The sequence below is a fragment of the Glycine max genome, chromosome 9 (assembly GCF_000004515.6).
Source record: "Glycine max cultivar Williams 82 chromosome 9, Glycine_max_v4.0, whole genome shotgun sequence".
Taxonomy (NCBI): domain Eukaryota; kingdom Viridiplantae; phylum Streptophyta; class Magnoliopsida; order Fabales; family Fabaceae; genus Glycine; species Glycine max.
This window is the reverse complement of record NC_038245.2, coordinates 2,049,902-2,069,980: the sequence shown is the minus strand read 5'-3', so window position 1 is coordinate 2,069,980 and position 20,079 is coordinate 2,049,902. Positions and strand designations below refer to the sequence as shown.

The window sequence follows — 20,079 nt, the reverse complement described above, 5'->3', positions numbered from 1 at the left end:
AAATTTAATTATAGGGTACAACGCACAAGTGATGTACTACTATATATATACATACATAGTCCGCCGTCCAGAGACTAACGATAACCCTAATTTCTCTTATGTATAGTAAAAGATAGTGGATCACTGAGACTATTGTGAAGAGTTGATTATCCCTAAAATCTTCAATTAGATCTCAGATCTTTCAACCAGCAATTGCTTGTGGTGTTTTAATTGTTAACATTTGTCTATAGCAATCGATAATCACTCATTTGGTGGTGGCGGCGCCTCCAATAGAAGGACAAAGTCGTCGACATCTCTTGCTTAATGCCAAACATCATAGGCCTCGAACTTCATAGTGGTAAGGAAGACTCCTACTTGAATTAGGGTTGGGGAAATTGATGATGTAGAGAGTAAAAAAGAAAGAAAAAAAAACAAATAAAAGAGAAAAATTTTAACAACACATCATTCTCTACCACACTATTTATGTTAGCTAAAATTTATTAAAAATCACTAAAATTTATGGATCTCACTTCTTATTTGATAAATTTTGTTTTTTATTTATTTATTTTTAACAAATTTTAACTAATAATAAAAATATTATAGAAAAAATATATTGCTGATGCCTCTTTCGTAATTTACCCTTTTAATCTGAATTGCCCATTTATTTAATCTAATATTCATAAATTAAAAAATACACCAAATTGTAATCCATTATTATTATTACTTGTATGAAATAATTTGGGAGAAAGGCGTCAATAACAATATATTTTATTTTGTTTAGTTAAAAAGAAAATATTAAAAATTGACTTCTAGAAAATATCAAATTAAATTTGTCATTTATTTTATTTTTCTCTTGTGTCTAACTTTCTAAAAGTTTAAGGATTTACTAATCTAAAAATATATTTTACCTAAAAAAACTTTCTAAAAATTTTCATCACACACTTTTTGCCACTAACCTATTTTTTTTTTTCTTGAACAGGTACTTTTTAGGATTTACCAATTTCTTATTTAAGCATGCAGGCAACAGCAGGAGAAAAAAGACAAAGAGAAGAAACTGAACACATCAGCACAATGGTAGTATTCATTTAAAATTCAAATTTCTGGAAACTCTGTCAACACCGCTTCAAATTCTCTGCAATTTCAACTTGCTTTCACTGTCCTTGTCACAAACCCTTTATTTAAAAACGTGCCACTCATGTGGCAGGGAAAATAGTGAGCGTGTGTGAGTGTCAATGAATACATTTTAGGATTTACTAATCTCTTATTTGAGATCAAAATACAAGCTTTTTGTTACGTATATTCAAGATCACACGAGTATATCGTATGCTATGATTATTATTCTCTGAAAGTTTACTCTTTTCATATACTACCAAAATACCACATAGACCAACGTGAGTGACCTCTTTTGATTTGGTGTCTTTTTCTGTCACGTATTATTATTCCTTCTCTCGCAAGGTGCTTAGGTAACAAGTAGTAGTAGTAGTAGTATAGTATCCACTGCCTTTTTTGGAAGATTTGTTAAATAGACACACACCCACTAGAATTCTCACTTCTCAGAGGCCAAATTGCGACCTTTTGCACTACCCTTTCTTCAATCGGTGTCTTGTGAGTTCTGGGTTTAACTTTTTTTTTGCTGCTTTGCATCTTCCATGAGGAGGAAAGGGATCATTTTTGTGATGGGGGTGTTTTTTCTTTCTTTGGAATTTGAATGTAGGTTGATCAGAAAGGCAAACAACTCATGGAAGAAGTACTCCCAGTGGAAATGGATTCCAATACCCAGCAGCAGCAGAAGGTTATTAGTGCTGATGTTCTTTCGTTTGCCAGAAGGTGAGTTTTAATGTGCTGACAGATGCTAACATTTTCTAGTGTTGAGTTCATGCATTGTTGAATGTATTATAGTTATAATCATTTTGTTCTCATTGAGGAGATATAATGTTGGTTAGGTGGTTAAGAAAAAAAGGAAGGAGGGAAAGGTTGCAGTTTTGATCCCCATTGCTAACAAAAACTAACAAACTAACAAATTAACATTTGTCGATAAAAAAAATAAACAAACTAACAATTAACATTTGTCCATAAAAAAAAACTGTTCTCATTGATTTTGTTTTGTTTTTGTTTTTGTAGCTATCAACTTGAAGCATTGGACAATGCTATCCGTGAGAATACCATTGTCTACTTGGAGACTGGTTCTGGCAAGACTTTGATAGCCGTCATGCTTCTTCGAAGCTATGCTCATCATCTGCGAAAGCCTTCTCCTCAAATTGCAGTGTTCTTGGTTCCCAAAGTTGTGTTGGTCTCTCAAGTATGCCGATTTCTCTCTTATATATATGATGGTGATGCTTTTTGCTAATTTGAGATGCATTATTTGATTCCCAAGTGCTGGTTGAGGAGAGTTATGTGATGGATCAGTGCTTTCACTTTACTCTTTGTCTTCATTGTCTTTTAACTTGGTGCTATTCATTCACTTTAGCAAGCCGAAGCCGTGAAAAAACACACTGATTTAAAAGTGGGATTGTATTGGGGAGATATGGGAATTGACTTCTGGGATGCTGCTACCTGGAAACAGGAAGTACAGAAATATGAGGTGAGGGTTTTTGGCATTTTCTATCAGAACTGAAAGATTAACTGCATCTTACCTAACTATGGAATTAGAACAGAATAAAAATTAAATATACATATCAAGTTTAAACAAACCTTTCCTAATCATGGAAGTAAACAATTATGGTACTTCACAATCCTCCCCCCCCCCTCCCCCCCAATCTGGGAGAGAACACAAGGGATACTCCATTTTATTCATTGATGGACATCTGGCGACAATTTTTTTTATTGTTCCTTTTGGAATTTATTTTTTGCATGTTGTCTAATTTTGGCATTTTCCTCTTTATTTGTAAAGTTCGTACTGGGTTAAAGCTTATAGTATACTTAAACATGACTTGAATATGGCATGCATTACAATCATTTTTTACTTTTAGTATGATGCTTCTGAAATTTATTTTTTTGTATGCTGCATGGATAGTTGGTAATTACTGTCAGTAATGCTTTCGAATGTATAGGTGTTTGTCATGACTCCTGCAATATTGCTGAATTGCTTGAGGCATAGCTTCTTGAAACTGAATTTGATAAAGGTTTTGATAATGGATGAATGCCATCATGCTAGGGGTAAACACCCTTATGCTAGCATCATGACTGTAAGTATATAATCTCTATGATTTTCTAGTATCTGGGTTGTGTCTTTGAATTTCTTATTAATTCTTATCATCATTATATATTTGAGTTGTGACTTCTTTGTAATATAACTTTATACAAATCTCAGAAAGAGACAGAATATCACTAACAGAATTGAGGTGAAGAGTTATATTATTCAACCCAATGAGAAAAGGTTACACCTCGGTTTATATAGGCAGTTACACAAAAGTAACTGTCAACTGACTCTAGTCAGTTAACTATAAAGGCACACTAAACTGTAGTTAGGCCTATACATAGAAGCTAAGAAAGGAAAACAGTCTATCGAGTAAATATACTCCTATACCCCCCCCTCCTCCCGCAAGCTCATGAGAGGCTGGAAGTAAACTTTTCAGCCACTCCGAGCTTGGATCTGTAAGTTGCAAAATTGGAAGGAGTTAAAGCCTTGGTCAAAAAAATATATGGAACCATTTGTATGGTATCCCTATCAGTACCTCTGGTACTCCTTTCTATATTTATACAATATTATCTTTGCTGATAAAAAAAAAAAAAAAAGCCTTGGTCAAAATGTCAGCTTTCTGATCAATGGCAGGAACATGAACTACTTGAATTTGCTTCTCCAAAACCTTTTCTCTAACAAAGAAGAGATCCAGTTCTGTATGCTTAGTACAAGAGTGCATAACCGGATAACCGGATTGTGAGCAAGGGCAGGAATGCTCAGATTGTCACAAAAGATGACTGGAGAGTGATGAGGAATGTGCAGTTCAGACAGAAGAGATTTAATCCATGTAACTTCTGCAGTGGCTAAAGCTAGACTGCGATATTCAGCCTCAGTACTGGACCTGGCAACAACGGACCGTTTCTTTGACCACCAAGAAACTAAATTGGACCCAAAAAAGATGGCTGCACCAGAAGTTGACCTTCTGTCATCTGGGTCAGATGCCTAGTCAACATCACAGTAAGCATGCAATGTAAAGGGAAGTCCAGTAGAGGGAGGGAGAAACTTGAAGCCAAAGTTGATGGTACCAGCTAGATACTTGAGAATCCTTTTTACGGCTTCCCAATACTGCTCTGATGGATCTTTCATGTACTGACAAACTTTGTTAAAAGAGAAGCTAATTTCAGGTCGAGTGATGGTTGCATACTGCAAGGCCCCCACAATAGACCTGAATAGTGTGGGATCAGAGAAGAAATTGGATTGGCCTCATCCATTTTTGTTTTCCCCAACAAATCCCTAATGTACTTTGTCTGGGTCAGAATGAGAGCACCATTGGACTGAGGTCTGACTTCAATTCCCAGGAAGTAGTCAAGACACCCTAGGTCTTTAGGAGAGAACTCAGTTGAGTTTGGTGACTAAGGACTTGATGAAAGTGGGATTGTTTCCAGTAACAATTATGTCATCTACATACAAGCATATAGATAACAGTAATTTTGGAATCAGCGTAAACAAATAAAGAGGGGTCACACTTGCTTGACCTGAACTTAAACCTTAGAAGGGTGGCCTTTAATTTGTCAAACCAAGCTCTAAGGGCTTGTTTGAGACCATAGATTGCCTTATGCAATTTACACACAAGCTGTTTGTTGGGATTTTCAAATCCAGGGGGCTGACTCATGTAGATATCCTCTTCAAGAATGCCATAGGGGCTTGTTTGAGAAAGGCATTGTTAACATCTAACTGTTGAAGACTCCACTTGTGAGTGACAGTAAAGGAGAAGAAGAATTCTGACAGTAACCAGCTTTGATTACAGGAGAAAAGGTCTCATTGTAATCGTAACCAAGTGGTTGGTGAAAGGCTTTGGCCGCATGTCTGGCTTTGTACTTACTGACTGTGCCATCAGGATTTTCTTTAACTCGAAAAACCCACTTGGAGCCCACAGGTGACCTGTTAGAAGGAAGATCAGTGAGAGACCTAGTTCCATTTTTCATCAAGGCCTCATACTCATTTTTCATGGCTGCTAGCCATGTTGGATTAGAAAGAGCAGATTTTGTGTTCTTAGGCTCAGCATGAGCTAAAAGAAGAGTAGGCTGCAACCTGGGTTTAACAACAACAGCCTTGGCCCTAGTACACATTGGATGAGTATTATGAGATCTGACAAGAGCTGCTTGAGAGGGGGCAACTGCAGTGGCCATTGTTTCTTGGTCTGGCTGAGAAACATAATCAGAAACAGAAGCAACACCCTCTGAAGTTGAAGCTGCTGGTGAGTGATCATCAGCTACTTGAGCTGCAGTGGTATGATTGACTGTTGTGTTAGGAGTAGCTGCTGTTGGAGGAGCAGACAAAACAGTTAAGGTCTGTTGAGAAGAGGCAGCAGCAAGAGCTGATGAATCTGAGGCTGGTTCCCCAAACAGCCTAGGGAAAGGAAAGTTCAATTCATCATAAATCACATCCAAGGAGATGTAAAATTTTCCGTCTGCAGCCATGCACTTGTAACGCTTATGAGAGAGAGAATACCCCAGAAAAAGACATTCTTCAGACCTTGGTTGGAGTTTATTCTGATTGTAGGGCCTTAGTAGAGGATAACAAGCACACCCAAAGACTTTTAAGAACTTGTAATCTGGAAGTCTTTTAAACAGCTTCTGATAAGGTGCCTCTTGATTAATAGATGATGATGGAAGACGATTGATGAGATACACAACAAAGATAATTGAAAGGGGAAGCGGAAGACATGGATGATTGAAACAAAGCTCTGATACCATATACAAATCTCAGAAAGAGAGAGAATATCACTAACAGAATTGAGGTGAAGAGTTATATTATTCAACCCAAAGAGAAAGGTTACAACTCAGTTTATATAGGCTGTTACTCAGAAGTAACTGTCAACTAACTCTAACTGTCAACTGACTCTAGTCAGTTAACTATAAAGGCACACTAAACTGTAGTTAGGCCTATACATAGAAGCTAAGAAAGGAAACCAATCTATTGAGTATTAAATATGCAGTGTGCACTAATCTCTAGAAACTTTCTAATGAAAAAAAGCATTTAGGTCCAATCATAGACTTGTGGGGAGTTTAAAAGAGTTTTTACATAGATTACTTGGGCTTCTCTTGACATTAACATCAAGCACTCGTGCAGGTGTTTGGTACTTTGGTTAGGCCTATGAAAATGGCTTATGACTTTCTCATAAGTTTTTTTGGGCTTATTTAAATAATCTTCACTTTCAATCTTATCAATAAGCTTTTGTGATAAGCTCTTATTGAATAATCATTTAATTAAACTGTTTTCCCAAACATCTCCTACATTTGTCATATAAATTGCTGTAAACTTATGGTGTCATTAATTAATCTGGAGTCTGAACTACTGCATTTTCCAAAGATAATATGAAAAAGGACTTGACGTTGAACATTAATTCCATGGATGTAATAAGGTGGTATGACTTCATGCCTGGCTCCGGAAAACTTGTTGCACCATTGACTATCTTACTTTACGACATGAGATTATAATTTGAATTGGTGACTTTGTTCAGTATATCATGCTTTTTCTAATTGTATTTTGTTCTGTAAGAGTTGTAATTTCTTTTGTTTGAGGACAATTACAATCATGTATTGTAAGCAGCTTTTTCCTTGTAATGCATATGCATCATGAGGTTGTATTTTGTATTGTGGAGTTAGTTTGTTACCTTTGTAAGATATGATTATATGCAGGAGTTTTATCATCACCAATTAAATTCTGGTATCTCTGACCTCCCTCGAATTTTTGGGATGACTGCATCTCCAATTAAGTCAAAAGGTATACAAGCCTAGAGAAGTTTATATCTCCTTGCATTGCTAGTTTTTTTTTTTCCTGCTAATGTTGAATTCCCTTTGTCTTTTATTTTTTTTAATCCAGTTGGAAATTGTGAATTATCCTGGTCAGAGAATATTCGGAAACTAATGACTCTAATGCATTCAAAGGTTGCATTTTTATTTTCTGCGTCTTTTGTACAGTTTTTCTTGCTTTCTTCTTTCTGTTCATATTATTGTGTTGTTTGAGTGTTATCTGCTAGCTTCTTGGTATAATTGTATAACTATTTTGTTAATTAAAGATAACCATATGTAGATACATTACAGAGATTATTGATACGGCCTCCAAGTGACAAGTTTTATGGCAAGGAAGTATCAAAAGGATTAAATTTATGTTAACTATGAGTTATCTTATTAGATAATAGATACTAGTTATTTCTAGCATTTGTTTTCTTAGTTTTTAGGAAGCAGTTGTGACTGTTCAAGACTCTTAATGTTAACATGCCTAGAGGTATTGGAACCTATACCTTTGCTAGAAAGTTATTTCTTTATTTATTTGAAGAAATGGGGTAATGTGGTTGGAATAATTTATTCTCATGTTATTAATACTCGTTTGTGTTGATTTGCAAACCATTTGATTTTGCTATTTATTATTTCTTTGACAAATATTTTGAAATGAAGGTATATACATGTGTAAGTGAAGCTGTCCTCACAGAGTTCATACCAACATCAACACCAAAATTCAAGTTTTACCAGGGCAATGAAGTTCAATCTGTATTATTTGAAGATTTAGCATTTAAACTGAAGATGTTAAAAGAGCAGGTGTGTACATATAAGGATATCAGTTTCTGATATTTGCTCTGAAACATCTAAGAAAAAGAAAATTTCTCCATGTGTCGAAAGTGAGAATATGAATATGACCCTTAGTCATTTGTTTTATTGATTGGCATATTGTGTTTGAATCAACTCCCAATTGCCAATCATATCATCTTCCTGTATTTAATTATTAGTCAGAGTCGCACTTTTATTATTTAGTGGTACTTTATAAGTTCTGTATTTTTTCTGTCATAGTTTATTATTTCTTGAGGTTATTAACAATGGATATTGTGTTTCTCAGCATGAATCCAATCTAAAAAGTTCAGATTTCACTAAATCAGCAGCTGAGTTTGCACGAAGAAGAACAAAAAAGATTTTTTCTGCTTTAATATTTTGCCTGGATGAGCTTGGTGTTTGGTTGGCTTTGAAGGTTCTTTCCCTTCTCCTGCAGAGACTTTCTGACTCGTATGTCTTTTCATAGTTTTATAAATATTATAAATCATAATTGACAACAATCGTTTGTTTATGTGACAGGCTGCAGAATCTTTATCTTCTAATGATATTCAATTATTTTCATGGGGACATTCTGGGGATACAGTTGTTAAAAACTTTATTTCAGCTGGTGTGCAAACACTCAAAACTTACTTACCATGTGGTAATGATTCTACAACTAATGAGAGAATTGGTGAAATTTTAAATATAAATCTTTTTGCTTTCATTCCTGACATCAATTACTTTTACAAAATGTTTTCTTACTTAGGTCCTCAGTGGTCAATTGGTGACAATATTAAATATGATGTGGAGATGGAGCTGTTATCCTCCAAAGTTTGCTGTCTTATTGACTCTATACTTGAGTACAGGTTATTATCAAGGATAAGTTTCTTTCTGAATATTTCAAATGTGATTCTGAAATCATAATGTGTATTATTATGGATGTTCTGATCTCTAGACTTTCCTTGTTCTTGACTCCTTGTTAGACTGTTTAAGTTTTTTATTGGATGAGAAAGTGCTGTATGGTTGGTCACTTGGTCAGTAATGTGAAGTCTCATCTTTCTCCTCTATTCTTCAGCTCTGGATATGGGTTTTCATCGATGGATTTAACCTAATCTTATCTTATCACAATATTTCATAATTCAGCCCAATCATGTCCTGACTAGTGATTGGGCTAGTACTAGGCTGACTCGATATTTTGACAAAATTTATAAATTAGGACATTTTATGCTATGACATACAATTTTTAAGGTTGAGAACTGATGGATGTTTTACAATACTTATTCTTATTTGAAGACAAATGATATAGACATACATATATATGTGTGTGTGTGTGTGTGTGATTATTATTATTAAATATATTTGATGGACCTACTTTTTATGCTACAATTACAGGGGTTTGACTGACATGAGATGCATAATTTTTGTGGAAAGGGTCATTACAGCCGTTGTCCTTCGGGATCTATTAAATACCTTGCTTCCAAAATACAATAGCTGGAAGACTAAATTTATTGCAGGACAAAATTTTGGATTGCAAAATCAGTCTAGGAAAAAACAAAATGAAATCGTGGAAGAATTTCGAATGGGATTGGTATGTTGCTTTCTTAAAATCCACTATTGTAATAACCCAACATAGTGTCTTATCAAGAAAAAAATTTAATATGCAGGTCAATATCATTGTTGCAACATCAATTCTTGAAGAGGGTTTAGATGTTGAAAGTTGCAATTTAGTTATTAGATTTGATCCATGTCACACAGTGTGTAGTTTCATACAGTCCCGAGGACGTGCCAGAATGCAAAATTCAGATTATATATTAATGGTTAAGAGGTAGGTTTTGTTTTTTACAATTCTCCCTCAGTATCATTATTACTCTTGGACTTGGACAGGGCTAATTATCAAGCTGCAAGAGACAAAATTAAATCATCAAATCTATATGCTTTACTAGTTAATATAAAATTTCCCTAAATACCTTTTTTTTATTCTGAAATTACAGTGGGGATTCAGTTACATGTTCTCGACTAGCGAAATACCTTGCTAGCGGGGATATTATGAGAAAGGAGTCATTGCGCCATTCTTCCCTTCCATGTGATCCTCTTGAAGAAGATAGATTTGACAAGGAAACTTATCGCGTTGCAAGCACTGAAGCCTTTGCAAATCTTAGTTCTAGCATTAGTTTGATACACTTGTATTGCTCACGGCTCCCTGCAGATGGGTTAGTTGGTTCATTGCTGCCCTAGTTAATGTTTTTTCTTCCTTCATTTTGATGAACCTAAGATATGCTTTCTTTTGCATCATTCAGGTTGTTTTGTTTTGTTTTTATGTTGTTCTTCATCATTTATCCCTTCTAGATTAAACTCTCAGGTACTTTAAACCAACTCTGAGGTGGGACAAAGAGACTGGAACATTGTATCTTCCCAAGAGCTGCCCTCTACAGCCTATTCGTGTAGAAGGAGATAAAAAAATCTTAAAGAATATCGCATGCCTTGAAGCATGTAAACAACTTCATAAGATTGGAGCTTTGTCAGATAATCTTGTTCCTGATATTGTCATGGAAGAAGCAGAGGTGGAGGAATTAGGTAACTTGCATGCCTTCTATTCATTTCTCCTTCTATTACTTCCTTCCATTTTAAATATTGTTTATTGAACATAAAGCTCTATCTGTCCATAGAATTCTTTGAATGGCTAACACATCAAACAAATTCTTTCAGGGAATGAACCTTATGATGAAAACCAACCAACTTTTGTCCCATTTGGATTGGTAAATTCTGTGTCAAATAATAGTCAAACGGTCTATCATTGTTATTTCATGGAATTCAATAACAAATTTAGCTATGATGTATCTGTCCAAGATATTTTTCTTCTCATGCGAATTGAGCTCGATCCAGAAATTGGATGCATGCAATTTGATATGGGTTTTGACAGAGGTAGCTTGTCGGTAAACTTTAGATACAAAGGAACCATTAATCTTTCGCCTGATCAGGTATGTTGTCTAGTTGTCCTTTAATACATATTTGTAAGTGTTAAGAAAAGTCAGTGTATTTATTGTTTGTTTTTGTTTTCCAGGTTCTTTTGTGTAAAAAATTCCAAGTTACTATACTTAGAATTCTAATAGATCATGATATGAATAAGTTGACTGCTGGTTTGGACAGATGCTATTTGGAAGATGATCTTGAGATTGATTATCTTCTGCTTCCAGCTATGGGTAAAGGGAAATATACAGCTATTAATTGGTTAGCTGTTAATTCTGTAAATCCATCTGAAGTTAGCTGTAAGTATCATGAACCCCACATAAGGACAAAAAGTGGTTTAGTTTGCAGTTGTAAACTACAAAATGCATTGGTTTGTACTTCCCACCCTATTGGTAAGATTAGCTTCTATATTGCCACCGGTACAATGGAATTGGATGGAAATTCACCTATGGAACTAAGGGGTGGTGGGGTTACTACGTACAAGAAGTACTATGAACAACAGTGAGTAATTATTTTTGGTTGGTGTTTATTCTCAGGTTACTTTATCCACTAGAGTTCGTCATTCTTATTTTCTTGGTTTCCAATTTTCAGCCATGGCATTCAATTGCAATTTGAACATCAACGACTACTTAAAGCAAGGCACATTTTTCAAGTTAAAAATCACTGTCATGGACGCAAACAAGGGAAGGAAGGAGGTTTGATTTTTCGATTTGTTTATTTTATTTTGTTCCTTAATCTCTCTTTGGTGAGATTGGAATTGGACCAATGATACTCTATCTTTGTTCCATGGATGATCTTTTTTATGATAAATATAACAGTTTTGTTATAGGTGATTACCAAGGAGGTTGATTATGCCATGAATTTTGCTTGCTTCTGTATTGGCTTGCTTGTTCTTGAGTGCTAATGTTATAATCTTAATATGAATATGATTTGTATCAGCAGTAACTGCGCTTCTATTAACAACTATTTTGAGGCTGCTTTCCAGAAATATGGAAAGTATGGAATATTATTGTTAATAAACTGTGCAGAGATTCCTCCTTTTTATAAAGGAGAATTACATTAGGTGATTTCCTAAAATATGGAAACTAAATCCTAAATTAGGGAAAGAAAATATAACAATAATGAATTACCTAAAATAGGATAAACTAAAAAAGGAAACACAATAATTACTAGTTAAACAGGGAAACAAAATAAGTACAAAATCAAACTTATTTACGGAAATATTTCAGGGAATTGAATAGAGATTTTATCTCTTTTGACACCCTGTCAACATAATAGGATTTGTATCAGCAGTAACTGCTTCTATTAATGAGTATTTACTTATCAATGTCAAGATGTTTAAATTTATTCATTTTCAAATTTCAATTATACTTGTACTATGTACCCCAAAAGTTGCGGCTATAAGCACTACCCATATGTGATCCAATTTGAATCATAACTTATGTGTTTTCTGTTTCAGAAGTAAGCAAGGCCTTTGTTGAATTACCTCCTGAACTGTGTTCGATAGTCATGATGCCGATATCAGATAGTCTCATTTATTCCTACTCATTTATTCCGTCAATCATGCATCGGTTTGAATCATTGCTTGGAGCTTTCAACTTAAAAAAGATGCATTTGGATCATTGTGCACGGAATGAAATTCAAACAATCAAGGTATGCTACAACTGCTCATCATTATTTTACTGTATGTTTTCTTGTAAACTTATATATATATATATATAGATAGATAGATAGATAGAAAGAGAGAGAGAGAGAGAGAGAGAGAACTAATTCCTTCTGCCCTGCCCTCCTTTTACCCACTCTTGCTTCAGCCAATACACAATGAAGAGATTGAGGAGAAACTTGTGAAATATTCTATGTCAGCATCTTTTGGTTAATTTGTATTGGTGTTCTATAAATATGTGGATTCTGGTTTTCTTTTGGGTCCAGTTGTCAAATATTTAAAAAGATATTTGCACCAATGGTATCTGTGATTTGCATTGTAGGTGTTGGAAGCAATCACAACGAAAAGGTGCAAAGAGGCCTTTCATTATGAGTCTCTGGAGACTCTTGGTGATTCTTTTTTAAAATATGCTGCGAGTCAACAGCTGTTTAAAACCTATCATAATCACCATGAAGGTCTCCTTAGTCTGAAGAGGGAAAAGATCATTTCTAATGCTGCCCTCTGTAAGTTGGGGTGCAGTTCTGGACTTCCGGTACTCTCTCTCTTTGATATTTATGTTCCATTTTTTAGCTCTGCATCTGTTATAAATGCTGTCTTTCAGCATTTTTCATATTAACATTTAACAGTTTATTGTATGTTTTTATCTTTATTCTTCTTTAAAACTAATATTTCTTTAAATGTATGGCTGATTTCTTAATCTGTAGTATTCTTCTTTATCAGCATGAAGAAGAGTTTTGATTTCTGATATAAGGACAAAAATTAACGAGTGGCTGAATGTTTCAATTAATTAATGCTGTTTTTTTAAAAAAGTTTGATAGAAGATTATAATTGTGAATTGGTTGACTGGGTGCAATTGTTTGGGTGATTATCATGTTTGTGCAAGTTTTTTATAGGTAACCCCCATAGTTAGTAAGTAGAATGATTAAAGAGAGTTAGTTAGTTAGAGAAATAAAGCATGTTGCCTATAAATAAGAGGGAAGGGAAGAGAGAGATCATCTCATCATTTGTTAGAGGATTGTGGCCTTTGATCATTGGGAGGTGTAGATCCTCGAAGTTCCGCAAGTTAAACATTTTCCTTTCTGTAATTCTGAGTTTCTGACCCAATTTCTATTAGTTTTGTATTTTATTGGCTCTTTGAACAGGGAAGATCTAATAGATTTGTGAGCTCTAATATTGAGGGGGAAGCCAAGGCAGATCACGTTTTTGGACCATAATCCAAGTGAGCCAAGTCTTGGTTAGTCTACTAAAAAAGAAAGGAGTGCAGCTAGCTGCTTGCAGGCATGTGAGTATGCTGAGCAAGTAGTTGGAAATGCCTTTGGTTTTTTAGGAAGAGACTAGTATGGAGTGTAGGCAGAAAATTGTTGAGTGTGTACAGATAGCTAGGCTCTGGGCTGGTGTGAGTCTTTTTCCCTGTAAGAGCTATGAGCTTCTAATAGTGGAATAAAACTTGATTTTCGGAATTGTTTCTTGGGCTCCTATCAAAGATCAAGTTAACAAGTTTACAATAGGTACCAGTTACCACAAGTAATGTGCTCTCCCGTTTGTAATGCTTGTGCCATGAGGAGCTGATTGTATTGCTTAGCTATTGTTTGATCCATTCTCAAATGAATTGTTGTGGCTATAGAATTCTGCGTTATCACCATGAGGATTGCATTATCATCTTTAAACTTTGGAATTCTGAATTCTGCATTCTTATGATTTGCAGGGTTTCATACGGAATGAGCCTTTTGATCCTAATACCTGGATTATTCCTGGTGATAAGCCTAGAAGTTTTAAATTGAAAGAGTTGGTTGCCAAGGGGAAAACAATTTATGTTAGTGGAAAAAGAAAATTAAGACAGAAGATTGTTGCTGATGTTGTCGAGGCATTAATTGGTGCCTTCCTCAGCACTGGTGGTGAAAAGGCTGCATTGTTGTTTATGGATTGGGTTGGTATTAAAGTGAGTTTTAATAAAATACCGTATGACAGACACTTTGACATTCAACCGGAGAAGCTGGTAAATGTCAGTTTTCTAGAATCGCAATTAAATTACTCATTCCATGACCGTTCCCTTTTAGTGGAAGCTGTGACCCATGGTTCATACATGCTGCCTGAAGTTCCTAGATGTTATCAGGTATTTACTGTGGTTATTATTCATTATACGGAAACAGGACAGTGACATGTGTTTATTATGTATGAATGAACTTTCACCAACTCCAAAGTGTCTAGCCTATCTTCTTTAAGTTTTGTTGGAAATGAACAATCATGTTTGCCTCGTATTCTTGTTAATTTTGATTCTTTCATCTTAATTTGTGAATGATGCACTCCTTTCCCTGCAGCGACTAGAATTTCTAGGAGATTCAGTATTGGATTATCTGATTACTTGGCATTTGTACAATAAATACCCTGGCATGACACCTGGGCAGTTAACTGACATGAGGTCAGCTTCGGTGAATAATGATTGTTATGCATGGTCCGCCATTAAGCATGGGTTGCACAAACATGTACTCCATGCCTCACAAGAACTGCATATGCATGTTTCTGCTACACTCAACAAATTTGATAAGCTATCTTCATTGTCCACTTTTGGTTACGAGGCAGAGACATCACTCCCTAAGGTTAGTTGTTAACATTAGAGTTAATGGTAACATATACCCTCTCTTTCCGTCTTTATAAGACAGTCAGCAAGTATTTTTATCCCTTATTATAAGACTTCATTTCATCTCTCTAGTGCATTAATTATTTTTTTACTAAATTACCCTTATTTATTTAATTTATAATTAAATGTTACTTTGAGTTGTCACTTTCTCTTTTGTATGAAGATAGAAGAAGTGAGTAGACTCCCATTAATGTTAAGGACAAATTTGGAAAAATATTACAATTAAAGACAAATTTAATGCTAATACCTAAATTTAACTAATTTTCTTAATAAGCGTAATTTTGTCAACTATGCCTTGTAAATAGAAACGGATAAAGTATTATATTATTACTGTTGATGGTGTTTGAATATAGGACAAAACTCCTCAAAGTGAACTTGATTGTAAAGTGTACAATTAACTATAAATTTTAGGGTGGATACCTGCTTATTCCTGCACTTCATAGGCAAGTTTACTTCAGAGAATCCTTGAGAATATTGAACTAACTAAATAAATATCTCTTTATTGTGGTGATCAGCTACAACATTCTGTTAATCATTGTTAAACTCATGAGATTGTTCCTATTGTTTGGTAGGTACTTGGAGACATTGTAGAGTCTCTGGCTGGAGCAATTCTTGTTGATTCAGGATACAACAAGGAGGTTGTGTGGCAAAGCATAAGGCCACTTTTGGAACCCCTTGTGACACCAGAAACATTAAAGCTCCATCCCATCCGAGAGTTGAATGAGCTATGCCAAAAAAGAAGTTATAAGATTATACTAGAGGACGTGTCCCGCAAAGATGGTCTGACTTATTATAGAATGGAGGTAGAAGCTGATGGGATCATTCACAAGTACGAGTATAAAGGTGATGCTCTTAGGGACACAGCCAAGAAGATAGTCTGCAAGGAAATTTTGAATTCCTTGAAGGATGGCGGTGCTCATAAGGACACAGCCAAGAAGATAGTCTGCGAGGAAAAATTAAATTCCTTGAAGGAAGGAGAATCAAATGGTGCATAAGTTTGAAAAACTTGTGTACTGTGCACAAGGGTTAACCTGTCATTGTAGGGCTATTTTGCAGGGGTATAAAGTGGGGGTAGTTAAGGTTATACTTTATTTTGTATTGGCTTCTTGGAATATAAATACATTATAACCATGTGGGGTTGTTGCAGGCATATGCTTCGCTATTGAATCTGATGTAAAAGGGTTTTTGGTACCCCTGTACCATTTATTAGTTATATATCATTTATTTCGCCGATTCAAAAAAATAAAACTGTCATTGTAGGTTGTAATAGCAATACTTGTTGGTATTTTTTTTGGTGTTTCTTGCTTTGTGCAAGGGTTATCAGCTGAACCTGAGTGTCTACGTGAATGGAGATACTTGCTGCAGCAAAAGTGAAGGCTGATTAGGTTGAAGATTTGGAGAAAAACCTGGAGATTATCAGGAAGCTGAAAAGCTTACTGCTGTGAAGGGTTGTTTAGAAGAGAAAGCAATGTCATTTTTAGCAAAAATAGCTAAATTTGAGTCAGACTTTGAATCCAAGATGGCCAAATCTGATGAGTTTGTGCATGGTCAGCTAGTGGACCCTTCGACACCATCTACTACTTTAGCAATTGTTGTCTTTTATATCTTGTTTTAAGGATTTTTCTTTCTAAGAATATTTAATATGTAATATTGTATTTTTTTTTTTGTAACGTGTGGACATCTTATGGAATTAATTAGCAGAAAATATGAAAATAATTAATTCAATTAAGTAAGATTATTTAATTTATTTAGAGAAAATGGATGTAAAATTTTCATGTTACAGAAAAAGGACAATTATACAATAAGTCAGTTCGACAAAAATAAATAACTACAACATAATTATTGAGTAAAGTACTTCATGCATAATTTTTAAAACACACTTTAACCATAATTTTAATTTTTTTGGGTAGTTTTTTTTAAGAAAATAAAAAGGTTAAAGGCAAGAAAACAAAAATACACAAAAATTTGCTTAAATAATATTTTGCTTCTTTTTATAAGACTCAAATTAGTCATAGACCTGTGTCATACACTCAAGAATTTTTTAGGGAGGGGCGAAATAATTATATTAATATGTAAATAATTGTAATTAAAAAATTATGCATGGTTAAAATTAAAATATTTTAAAAAAAAGTTAAAAATAATTTCACCAAAAGACTATATTTTGAAATATGTTTTTATAAAATTAACTTAATTTTATTTCCCTTTTTTTTAAAGAATTCTCTATTTACAATCTACTTTACAGAAAAAATAAGATATTATGTATAAGATAATATGTTATTTTACTTAAATATATATTCGAGTTTTTAATAATTATAATGTACATAATATTTTATACATGTTTTTTCTTTAATTTTAACATTTGAGTATGATTTTATTGCTCATTCGATATGAATAATCATTATTTTATATGTTAAAATTATTTAATATATAATGTTAAATTTTATATTACATTTAAATTTAAATTTTTTATAATCTTGAATTTTAAAATGAAAAAATAATTATTTTATTACAATTATATTGTAGAAAAGGTAAACTTTATTATTTTATAATATTTAAATTTCATAAAAAATATTTTTAATAATTTAAATTATAAAAATTCATTAGATAAGATATAAACTAATAAAATGACATATTAGTTAAAAAATTGTATTAAAAATTATTATTCTATTCAATCTATATTTCATAAAATTAACTTCTTCGAGATGTTTTATATTAATTTAATATAATACATATTATCTCTTCTATATATATTATCATCGTTAATGGGCTTTGAATTTTTCAAGTACTTAGCATATAAAATTATATTATATTTAAAATAATTTAAATTCAACTTATATCTAAATTAATTCAAAGACAGATTTAAATTTAAATTGAATATACAAAAAATGATAATAAAGGTAATATAACAATGAATTAAAAAATCATTAAAACCGTGATAACAAAATAGAGTCCAAATTTAATTTATATATAGAATATAGAAACACGCAAGAATTAAATTATATGTGATCATGTAATTCAATCTACATTAATTAGGCAAAAGCATTTTCATATTTTCTTAAATAAAATAAAATAAAAAAACTTCAATAAATTTATGTAAGGAGACACATTAAAAGAAAAAATATAATAATATAAAAATATAGTAAAATGAAGATCATAAAACACAATTAAAAGCAATATAGCTACCAATTAGTTTCATGACAATATTAATCAATTCAAGATTTGTCCAAAAAAAAAAACCAGATTTGACTGACTTTAAATATTATAATCTTGAGAGTTTTGAATGATATTTTTGTTCTATAAAGTCAATTTATTTTAACTTTCTTGTTAGATGCAGTAGACGATAATATTTTTTTTTATCCATATAGGTGGACACATTGCAATTATTTCATCATTTTTTTATTTATAAAGAAGGTTATTTCATCCTTATAGTAATTCATGACAAAAATTAATTAATTCAAGATTTGTCCAACAACAAAAAATCAGATTTGACTAACTTTAAATATTATAATCTCGAATCTTAAGAGTTTTGAATGATATTTTGTTTTATGAAGCCAACAGTCTATTTTAACTTTTGTTGGATGCACTAAACGATAATAATTTTTATATATGTAGGAATTGAAGATCAACATATGGAATGCTTTCTTTTTATTAGAGATATGAGTCACATTTGAGAATTAAATAACATTTATTTATACCACATGTGATAAATCATGGATAGAAATTATAGTAAAATATATGTTAAAATACAAAGTTTATTATCATACAAAAAAACATATAGTAAGGACAAATATCTGTGTCTTAGAAAAAGAACAAAATAAGCCAAATTATCAACCCACTTTAAAAGAGGAGCTGTTTTTACTTTTTATTTCCTAAAAAATCATTATACCATTCTTTAATGTAATAAAACTCATAAAAAAATGCAACTTAATAGTGCTTCAAAAGCACTCATTTATTCCACTAATCTTATACTATAACTCAAGTTACCAAACTATCCTTATTTTGAGAGGAAAAAATCGATGTCAGTGTCATTGCTTTCATATATAAGATCCTTTAATGTTATAATAAATGTAGCTTAATAGTTCTTCAATTAATTATTTATTCCACCTTTCTTATGTATCTCAAGTTACTATACTATCCCTGTTTTGTGCGGGAAAAAAATTATGTCACTGTACTTTACTTTTATATATAAGATAAGATTCTTTAATGTTGTACTAAATGACGTTGCTTAATAGTGTTTCAATCACTCATTTATTCCACTAATCTTATATGAGGTAAAGTTACCAAACATCCCTGTTTTGAATGGGGAAAATCACGCCAGTGTACTAGATCACAAATATATAAAAAAATACATACTAATTAATTAATTAATCATATTTAATTGTATTAATTTTAATTAAAAATGATTTTTTTCAATTTATTTTTTATTAAAATTTGGTATTAAGGATAAAAAAGAGTTATTAAAATTAGTACCTTAATTAAACTAAGGGTAATTTAGAGACAATAATATAAAATAAAATAAAATAAATTAAAATTATCTGGTATTTAAGATAAAAAATGTACTCTTTTTTCTTATATATGAGATCATAGGGAATATGTTACTTTTATAGGTTAGAAGTGGTGTTTGGTCTTTCTTTTAAGAACAAATCTAAAGAGTTTTTTCATTAATTATTTATTACAAAAATAATTAAAGTGGTTTCTCTTTGTATTATAAATAGTTGGTGGCATATACGTTTTCGTAAGTGTTTAATTAATGTAAGGGATAATTTTGAAATATATATATATATATATATATATATATATATATATATATATATATATATATATATATATATATATATATATATATATATATAAATTTTTAAGACATACTTAATGCTACCAAAAAAATATAACCAATTTCATCTATTTTAATGAATTAGTTAATTAGGTTTTGTAAAAAGGACCGCAAGAAATAATAAGAAAAAAAACAACTTAACAATAAAAGAGCACTAACAATAAGAATTTTCTTATTGACTTGTATATTTGAATAAGGCTAAATTGATTCTCAAGTCATCATATTCTTACCAAAAAAAAAAATTAATTAGTTCCTTGAATTTTTTTTCTTTTTATAGGATCCCTGAAC

At 32.4% G+C, this 20,079-nt stretch overlaps 1 protein-coding gene across 2 annotated transcripts; it reads left to right on the top strand.

The window, feature by feature from the left end:
* The first annotated feature begins 976 nt into the window (after nucleotides 1-976).
* On the top strand, nucleotides 977-16,230 carry DCL2A (endoribonuclease dicer-like 2a). 2 transcript variants are annotated; one of them, XM_041005324.1, is made up of 23 exons: nucleotides 977-1,053; nucleotides 1,694-1,806; nucleotides 2,101-2,278; nucleotides 2,447-2,560; nucleotides 3,030-3,164; nucleotides 6,802-6,886; nucleotides 6,986-7,050; nucleotides 7,561-7,701; nucleotides 7,997-8,125; nucleotides 8,230-8,350; nucleotides 8,456-8,555; nucleotides 9,082-9,277; nucleotides 9,354-9,514; nucleotides 9,681-9,899; nucleotides 10,049-10,263; nucleotides 10,396-10,667; nucleotides 10,751-11,157; nucleotides 11,248-11,351; nucleotides 12,116-12,309; nucleotides 12,642-12,851; nucleotides 14,025-14,432; nucleotides 14,638-14,916; nucleotides 15,530-16,230. In XM_041005324.1, exons 1-23 carry the CDS (start codon nucleotides 994-996, stop codon nucleotides 15,950-15,952), a joined length of 4,329 nt encoding a protein of 1,442 aa, XP_040861258.1. In that variant the 5' UTR covers nucleotides 977-993; the 3' UTR covers nucleotides 15,953-16,230. The 2 variants fall into 2 exon arrangements, with proteins under 2 accessions (XP_040861258.1, XP_003535104.1); XM_003535056.5 differs by lacking the exon at nucleotides 977-1,053 and adding an exon at nucleotides 1,192-1,584.
* The last annotated feature ends 3,849 nt before the right edge of the window (nucleotides 16,231-20,079 follow it).

Excerpts from the sequence above, each read along its gene's own strand:
- DCL2A (XM_041005324.1), top strand. The coding sequence starts at position 994 with ATGCAGGCAACAGCAGGAGAAAAAAGACAAAGAGAAGAAACTGAACAC. Across the intron at positions 2,561-3,029 it reads AGGAAGTACAGAAATATGAG|GTGTTTGTCATGACTCCTGC; the intron begins GTGAGGGTTTTT and ends TCGAATGTATAG. Across the intron at positions 8,126-8,229 it reads GTGTTTGGTTGGCTTTGAAG|GCTGCAGAATCTTTATCTTC; the intron begins GTTCTTTCCCTT and ends TTTATGTGACAG.